The sequence below is a fragment of the Mizuhopecten yessoensis genome, unplaced genomic scaffold (assembly GCF_002113885.1).
Source record: "Mizuhopecten yessoensis strain PY_sf001 unplaced genomic scaffold, ASM211388v2 scaffold10771, whole genome shotgun sequence".
NCBI lineage: Eukaryota > Metazoa > Mollusca > Bivalvia > Pectinida > Pectinidae > Mizuhopecten > Mizuhopecten yessoensis.
In genome coordinates, this window is record NW_018408713.1 from 1,439,823 (window position 1) to 1,449,395 (window position 9,573).

A 9,573-nucleotide genomic window follows, 5' to 3' on the forward strand; every position below is an offset into this window, starting at 1 on the left:
TTCTCTTAATTCACCAGTGAAATTAGTTATAGAAATTCTCTTAATTCACCAGTGAAATATGTCATAGAAATTCTCTTAATACACCAGTGAAATATGTTATAGAAATTCTCTTAATTCACCAGAAAAATAGGTCATAGAAATTCTCTTAATTCACCAGTGAAATTAGTTATAGAAATTCTCTTAATTCACCAGTGAAATATGTTATAGAAATTCTCTTATTTCACCAGTGAAATATGTTATAGACATTCTCTTAATTCACCAGCGAAATATGTCATAGAAATTCTCTTAATTCACCAGTGATATATATGTTATAGAAATTCTCTTAATTCACCAGTGAAATATGTTATAGAATTCTCTTAATTCACCAGTGAAATATGTCATAGAAATTATCTTAATTCACCAGTGATATATATGTTATAGAAATTCTCTTAATTCACCAGTGAATTATGTTATAGACATTCTCTTAATTCACCAGTGAAGTATGTCATAGAAATTCTCTTAATTCACCAGTGAAATTAGTTATAGAAATTCTCTTAATTCACCAGTGAAATATGTTATAGATATTCTCTTAATTCACCAGTGAAATATGTTATAGATATTCTCTTAATTCACCAGTGAAATATGTTATAGATATTCTCTTAATTCACCAGTGAAATATGTTATAGATATTCTCTTAATTCACCAGTGAAATATGTTATAGACATTCTCTTAATTCACCAGCGAAATATGTCATAGAAATTCTCTTAATTCACCAGGGAAATATGTTATAGAAATTCTCTTAATTCACCAGTAAAATATGTCATAGAAATTCTCTTAATTCACCGGTAAAATATGTCATAGAAATTCTCTTAATTCATCGGTGAAATATGTCATAGAAATTCTCTTAATTCACCAGTGATATATATGTTATAGAAATTCTCTTAATTCACCAGTGTAATATGTCATAGAAATTCTCTTAATTCACCAGTGATATATATGTTATAGAAATTCTCTTAATTCACCAGTGTAATATGTCATAGAAATTCTCTTAATTCACCAGTGATATATATGTTATAGAAATTCTCTTAATTCACCAGTGTAATATGTCATAGAAATTCTCTTAATTCACCAGTGATATATATGTTATAGAAATTCTCTTAATTCACCAGTGAAATATGCAATAGAAATTCTCTTAATTCACCAGTGAAATATGCAATAGAAATTCTCTTAATTCTCCAGTGAAATATGTCATAGAAATTCTCTTAATTAACCAGTGAAATGTGTCATAGAAATTCTATTAATTCACCAGTGAAATATGTCATAGAAATTCTCTTAATTCACCAGTGAAATATGTCATAGAAATTCTCTTAATTAACCAGTGAAATGTGTCATAGAAATTCTCTTAATTCACCAGTGAAATATGTCATAGAAATTCTCTTAATTCACCGGTAAAATATGTCATAGAAATTCTCTTAATTCATCGGTGAAATATGTCATAGAAATTCTCTTAATTCACCAGTGAAATATGTTATAGAAATTCTCTTAATTCACCAGTGAAATATTGTATAGAAATTCCCTTAATTCACCAATGAAATATGTCATAGAAGTTTTGTTAACTCACTTGTTCAATTTGCAATAAAAACCTCACAGTTAACAGGTGCTTTTTCTTAAAAACCTACTCCACTTTTGAGATAAGTGTGATCAAGTCTCTCCTTATTCACTAGTGAATCACGCAAAAACAACATTTCTACTTCACGTGTGACATATACTTCTGATTTTATGAAACTTTTCTTAATGAAATAAGTAATTGAAACATATATTGATAATTCCCCTATTTTGCTAGTGAAGTATGCCTATTTGTCTCTTATTCACTAGCGAATATGGATTAATGCTTTTCTTAATTCACAAGTGAAACACGGTTCTTCCCCTTACAAACTAGTGAAATACGATTTTTTTTCATTTTCATCATTCACCAGTGGGAAAAGTAACAATACTATATCAAAGTTTTACTTTTTACACAATCAATATACGTAATAAACGTGTCACAACGTTTCAAGACCGACTGATTTCTGAGCTCACTAGATACAATCCAAATATGTGTATCCCGGTCTTGAAACGTTGCGACACGTTTAATACGTATATTGTTTGTGTAAAAAATAAAACTTTGATATCGCATATTTCCAAACTGATGAATCTGATCGAAGAAGTAACAATATTTTTTTAATTATTAGTGAAATACTTACATGTATTCCTCCCCCCCCCCCCTAATATGTATTTTTTACATATTTTTCTAGTGAAATATGAAACAATATTTTTTGTCTTTATTCACTTGTTACATACGCATATTTTCTTCATTCGGTAATGAATGGCATCAACGGAAACAAACAACGTATGACATCGAATCCTCAAACTGAAATGTCAATCAACATGAAACAAGTGGAAAACTGTAACGAAATAGGGACAATTTTCCTTAATTATATCGAAACAATCACTACACAACTGAATTGAAATCCATTAACTTTAATTATCTGTTTATAGCTCATTTTGATGTATCAAATCAGCGTTACCTTCCGTAATAGGCAATCCTTATAGGTTCAATTTGATCCGTGTCATCATTCCAGCTTACGTATGTCAAACATTACTGGTAAATCACACCAGTTTTCAATTTGGTTCATTGTTTTCTTTTTCGAATGATTTCCCCTGTGTATTGTACTTTTCAAGTAGGGATAAGAATTGGGAGTTATGTCCCTTTGTAGGGATTCTTTGTGTCTTTGACAAATATGGAAACAAAGATAATTAATCAATACGGTCAAATCTTCATTGAGAGATAACTTTAGGGAGGAATAAAAAGTGGTCTCTTACGGATTCCCGTACCACTGCCCAGGGCTGTAACTACGCACTTGGCACTTGTTTTGGTACGACTAGAACTATATAGCGTTGATAAATTATTTATGAAAAAGTAAATCATACCTTGTGGGAATTTTATCAAAAAAACAACAGAGATGAAATAAAGAATATATATCAACAACAGTGTTCTGAGTTTCAAAAATCAGTAGGGCTAGATCGGGATTCGAACAGTGGATCATTTCAGATTATAACATCGCTCTAACCGACTGGGCTACCAGCTGGTCAATGGAAGTGTCAAGGCCCAGATGTACTACAGTTATATCAAAAAAGAAATTACGGGGAGGTTATCGTAATATATATATATATAAACAACAGTGTCGTGTACTGAGTTTGCGATGTGAGAGGATTATTTAGAGATTAAATGAAACAGCTTCACTCGTCAACATTCCATTTTATTCCCGGAAACAGGAAGTCAACATCAAAACATAGAAACAAGATACGGAGACGGAATACCATAATACACAAAACGGTCAATTCCGGATATTCTATTGGCGATTATAATAATATAAACCATGTATATAACAGACAATGGTTTTTTAACAGAGTGTCAATATATAGAAAACTGTCTTTTGGGGATGAGAAAATTAGGATTTCTTTGGAGAGAGGATTGCTTAAAGGGATCAATTTTGTGAAGTAAGGTTTTTTTATAGCTTTGTCACAAAACTCTTCATGATTATATAGTTTGATACTCCCTACGAACAATTCATGTCAAAAATTGACAAGAGACATGTTTTCTTGTCGTTTTTAATCAGTAATGGAGAAATTCTTAACTGTACAGCCGTACGTTTTAGCGGCAGCAGTCAGTGAAATTCTAGCTATCAAAAATGTCTTTCCAGCCGAGGAAAAAAGGTAACTTCTCGCTTTGATTTTGCCTAGCCTCTCTGAATACAAGTATATGCATCTATTTTCAATCAAAAGCATCTTCCAACAGCATCTAAAACATCGTTTTCAATGAGTGATCTATTTTAGATATCGAACTTTCTGCGGTTTGAAGTTCTCCCTGCGGCACCCTCTCAGTGCGTGCATGCTCTAATTGAACCTGTTCGTTCTTATTCAAATTCAAATGTGAACAGAACTATCTAATTAGAAAAAATATCTTTAGATATTTATAATTCTTACTTGCTATGCATTGTGTAAATTCAAGAATGATTTATATGTGAAATCGGACTCATAACAATTGTGTTGTCGGTCGACAGCGTAGTGCTGTACATGTTTACTGCTCACTGAAAGGCCCGGATGTTGCGCTATTTCGGTCGTAGCTATTTTTATTACCGGCTTTCCTAAAAGATGAAACTGACCACGCTTATCAACTATGTAAACTTTCGTTAGGAGATATATATTTTCAGTATCGACTTGATTTTCAGGTAATTAAAAAAACTTCCTTCAATAGATTGCCCTTTTAATAGGAGGTGACTCTCGATCAAATTCTTATGTAATTAATATAATCTTTCATGTCATATAGATTTTCGGATACTTTTTCTGTCGTCCGGATCCATGTCGTTTTGATTTACAATATGTAACGCGTTTTTTAAGAGTCCAATTTAGATTGCTTGAATTGCAGAACGAATTTCTCTGTGATCAATTTAAAGGGATACTTTGTAGTATGCTCAACGTGAACATATTCATCTAACTGGAGTAAAGAAAATCGCGTACACTAAATATCATAATTATATACCGAATACTTAACATGCAACATGCCATTCGGGTTGATATGTCTCGCCTGTGCCCCGCTTTTACCACCAATGCAGATATCGGTGAAATGCATTCAATGTAGACGATATTTGAAATAAAACTAACTTAAACGCAAAAACTTCAAGTTGATGGAGATGCTGACAAAGTCAATGGACCATAAAAAGTAGGTCGCATCCAGCATTTGATGCTCAGGCTGAGTTTTTCTTCCTAAGATGCATCTATGGTCCAAGTTTGGTTGGTCTAGCACGTATAATTTCAGTGAAACTAACTTAAACGCAAAAAGCTTAATGTTGACGCCGCGGCCGTTGCCGGAAAAGCAACACCTTTTAGTCTGGCGTCAGCTACTTCGTGGCGGCGAGACAAAAACTGAGCAAGCTATATATACAGTCGAACCTCGTTATCTCGAAGTCGACGGGGTCGTAGGAAAACTTCGAGTTATCCGAGTATTCGAGTTATGCGGGTTCATACATTTGGTAAGAAATTTGCCGTTTGGACTAGCAGTATTAATAGCAGTTGTTGGTTTTATGAATAGCCTATGCTTATAATCAATCGATGAATGCTATACGTAATCAGTATAACAAATATAGCTATATAATTTTACAATAAAAACGCTTACAAAAATAGAGTAAGTTATTTCAGAAAAACGTACTTCCGTTTTTAAACGCGATCAAAACAGTTGTGAATTCGTTATTAGATATGGACGGGCCGAGTGATTAAATGTTGTTTTTTGCTAGTTTAGTGTACATGTATGTGTAAAGATTTACTTTCAAAACTTGATGATTTTTCAGCTTTTGCGTAAATTTGAGCATGCAATGTATTGATCAAGGGAAGTGTAGTCGATAAATTTATGACTTTGTAATGTAACGCAGAAAATAGACAGTATCGACTACATTTTCCCAAAGTATTCTCACAAGATCCATAAGGTCACGTAGAATTCATTCTATTTTTGTACCTATATGTGATGCAATAAATCTGTAACGTACATCTTTATTTTCTAATGAATTGTGTTAATGCCACCTTATATGTTTCCAATAGAACAGTTTCATGGTCTTTTCTAGTCAAGTTATGTCCCCGTATTGATGACAGCGTCGATGATATACATGCATGTATATGTCTTTTTTAATTTCTAATTTGATTTTTTTAATTATACTAATTTAAATAAATTATTATTTGGCCAGCTTTTCTTTCACTGTCACTATTAATGCAATCACCTTAATCGTATATTTGAGTTCGTATGTCAAATAGATTAAAAATTCCATCAAATCTAATTATGTGATATTTTCTTTTGAAATTTTATACACATGTAAACTACAAATCCCTTTCTTGGATTCAAAAAAGTCACTGTTACAAAACCCCACAAAGTAAAAACATTTTGTTTGCATTAAAATTACATGAAATGATCTTAGTAACTGAAACGTATCCTTATTTAAACTAATACTTATACTTGATAAATTTACGGTTTAGGGTCCCTGTAAGTCTCGCGAAACTCTGTTAACAGTATTTTTCGCGGTTTTTAATTTTCGCGCTTTCAGATTAGGTAGCCATTGCACCAAGTGTTATGGTAAAGATGGATGGAGTTTCTATTTTCTCTTGATGTATTTTTTTGCTGATAAAGTTGTACACAAAAAATAAAATGAATAAATAAATAGACAAACAAATAGAAATAAGAGAGAATAAAAAAACCTCACAGTAACATCGCTGCATACGTAAATATGTACGTCCAGATACAACAGGTACATTTGTACAACTAGTGAATGCTTTGTATGATACATGTACATCTGGTGTCTGTTTAACAAAGTGTCAATGAAGTATTATTAGGACTAGCCGTACAAAATGTAACTTGATTTAATTAGTGAGTTGTGTGACTGTGTAGCAGTGGTTATTTGTTTGAGTGACCACAGCGAACAATGGCGGCAACATCCAATATACCGATACGTCATAGCGCAAGCATTGTGGGTGTACGATCAGAGTTGACGCCCTCTGTTCCACACTCATCAAGTGAAAGTCTCCCTGATTGGTTACGTGTGTGTCTTATATGAGAACTCATTTGATTGGCCTGAGAATTTAGATTCATCTAATCAAAACATCTGAAGTTGTCGTCTGCCTTTTACTACGCTTTGTTATATGAATGATGTATCAGCCTACTACGCGAACGCGCGTGCTATATAAGGCGCGGGAAACCCAGCTTCAGTAAGTGACACGCGGAGAGGGTTAGAACGAGCAATATATTGCTGAAAGTGAAACGACTCGTGGGAAAACATCATGGATTCTTTAACCGTAGGAATTCTAAGCTTTATTTTAACATTCAACGTGCTATCTGCATCCAGTGATACAGACATTATGGATAAGCGCAGACCCGGATGGGGAAAACGAGATGGTCAGTCGGAGGAGTCCACGATTGAAGAGTTCGGAGAACCCGACAAACGTAGTCCTGGATGGGGAAAACGGGATTCCACAGATTTCTTAGATAATTCTCTTGATAAACGTCGCCCTGGATGGGGCAAACGTAGTGACATTTTGGACAGGATCGCGATGCTGAAAAGGAGACCCGGTTGGGGAAAAAGAACCGTATCGGACTTTTCCGATTTAGATAAAAGAAGGCCAGGATGGGGAAAAAGGGATTCCGAAGGAATCGACATGGAAATAAGGGCACCAGGATGGGGGAAAAGGAACTCCATTGATGACAGAGAATTTTCTCTATATGACAAAAGGCGACCAGGATGGGGGAAACGTTCCGACAATATAGAGTTAGAAACACGAAGACCCGGATGGGGAAAACGAGCACCCGGATGGGGAAAAAGATCCATGGATGTTTGTCTGTCTATGAAGGAAAAAGCTGAATATTTAATAAACTCCGCTATTGAGGTAAGTTACACTTTCTTGCAGTTTATTATTTTTATCTAAGACATGCCAGAACTGGTAAATATTAAATAGCGCATTTAATCTGCTTGTCAACGAAACAAAACAATGAAATATGGTCTTTTCAACCTTTTACATGTAATAAGATATCAAAAAAATATTTTTCTGAAATAAGTTTTGCGTTTTTATTACACAGAAATAACCCACTAGCCTCGCAAGTATAATCCCAGCCGTTAATTTGAAAATCAGGGTATACAATATGTACATGTGTAATGTACGATGTATCGACTATTAACACTGCCATAGCTGCTACATAGAGAATGACATATTGCTATTTAACCAGTCTTCTTTTTTTCATAGATTTTTTATAGAAAAGTTTGGCTGCTTTAGACTTTTAACACCAACCATTTATTCACATACTTCGCTCACTTAATTACACTAATTGACCTCTAAGTGCATGCTTTAAAACATCGTGTTTTGTTTGTTGAAATCGGTTAAATCGCCGAAGATGATTTTCTATAACAAAAAGTTATTTTTATTGCTTAATCAGCAATTTCACAAGGAAAACAATACCTTCATGTAACTTAAATGTAAAAACTATGCTACACCTTTTCAAAACATATGTAAGCAGTATCCTTTTTTATGAAAGTGAAATTGTTGTGTGCACAGAGCTCCAGAGATTGAAAGTGTACATTTACATTTTTGTAAGAAATTACTTAAAGTGAAGAAATTGGCCAATAACAATATATGGTTTATCTTGAATTGGGACGATTACCTCTAGTTTGGATGAGAAAAATTAGAATGTTGAAATATTGGTTTATGATCTTAAAATCTTAAAATTGTATCATATCCACTTCCTATAGATTTGTATTACAATGTTGTAGTAAAAATGATTTCAACTGGGCTAAAATAGTAAGAGATGAATTAAATAATCTAGGTCTTAGTGATGTTTGGTCAAATCCATGTATTTCTCAGCATAATATGTTATTACCATTGATAAAACAAAGAATTTTTGATCAAGGCATACAATCTCTAAGGGCCTCAGTGGAAAACTCTCCAAAATGTTTATTGTATAAAAATATCATAGATTTTGGAGAATCATTACAATTTTACCTCACAAAATATATACCAATGAAATATCGCATTTGTTTTACTCAAATCCGTACATCTACACATTCTTTGGCTGTAGAAGTTTGAAGGTATATAATAATATACCTAGAGAACGTAGATATTGTAAACAGTGTAACTCCCCCTCTGAAGTAGAGGACGGATTCCATTTTTTATTAGTCTGTTCTAAATTCCAAAATCTCAGATCACGTTTTATCAAAAGATATTATTGGAAAAAAACATCTGTGTTTAAAGTCGTTCAGTTATTGAGTGTCCATAATATTAAAGAATTGTGTATACTAGGAAAATTCATCTATGAGGCAAACAAATTAAGGGTATTATAATGGAATATGTTTGTCTTCATTCTCTGTACATTGTCCATGATTTGTGTATAAGATGTATTGCATACTGATGGTCCGTTCGGCGAAAAAAAAATGGACCTTTTTGTTTTGCTAAAAAACATAAAATAATTGTGAAATGCACTAATGTAAAGGTTCCTGACTTGGAGCATGTATATTTTATAGTTAAAGTGTCAGGGTTTGACATTTTTTATGCCGAATTCTCTACATTAATTGTCTATCGTATATTAATATGATTGGATGGATCTTAACAGCAGTAGACCAATAACGAAAAATTCCAAATTCTAGGATATAAGGCGTTACTTAACATTTCAAAAGACCTAGGCCAGGAATTTACATTTTATATGAACGGGAGGCGTAATTACGGTTGCCCTGGTAGAGGGTCCGTTGGGAAGCTCAGAAGCTCCTGGATTTCAATAATTAAGCATCAAATTATGAAGTAGCCAGACTGATAAATATCTCTCTATTTTAGATTAAGTTCTGGTTTCGTTGAACGACACACATGATACAAGACAAACAAACACTGAAGTATAAAGTTCTTTCGTTCTAAAAATATTGTAGGCTTTAATGTGAAATACATGATTGAATATGATAAATTGCCATATTCAATACAATATTAGAAGATTACGATAGGTGTTTTTTTGGGTTGTTTTTTTTTAAAGGGGGGGGG

The 9,573-nt window shown here is 33.2% G+C and overlaps 1 protein-coding gene across 2 annotated transcripts in view; it reads left to right on the top strand.

Annotated features, from left to right (window-relative positions):
• Positions 1-6,653: 6,653 nt before the first annotated feature.
• Positions 6,654-9,573, top strand: part of LOC110462336 (APGW-amide-related neuropeptide-like) — a 42,077-nt gene continuing 39,157 nt past the window's right edge. Inside the window, exon 1 of one of the 2 annotated variants that reach the window (XM_021516272.1) lies at positions 6,654-7,443. In XM_021516272.1, coding sequence (XP_021371947.1) covers positions 6,841-7,443 — 603 coding nt within the window. In that variant the 5' untranslated portion in view covers positions 6,654-6,840. The remainder of the gene's footprint in view (positions 7,444-9,573) is intronic. The other variant, XM_021516271.1, reaches the window with a different exon arrangement.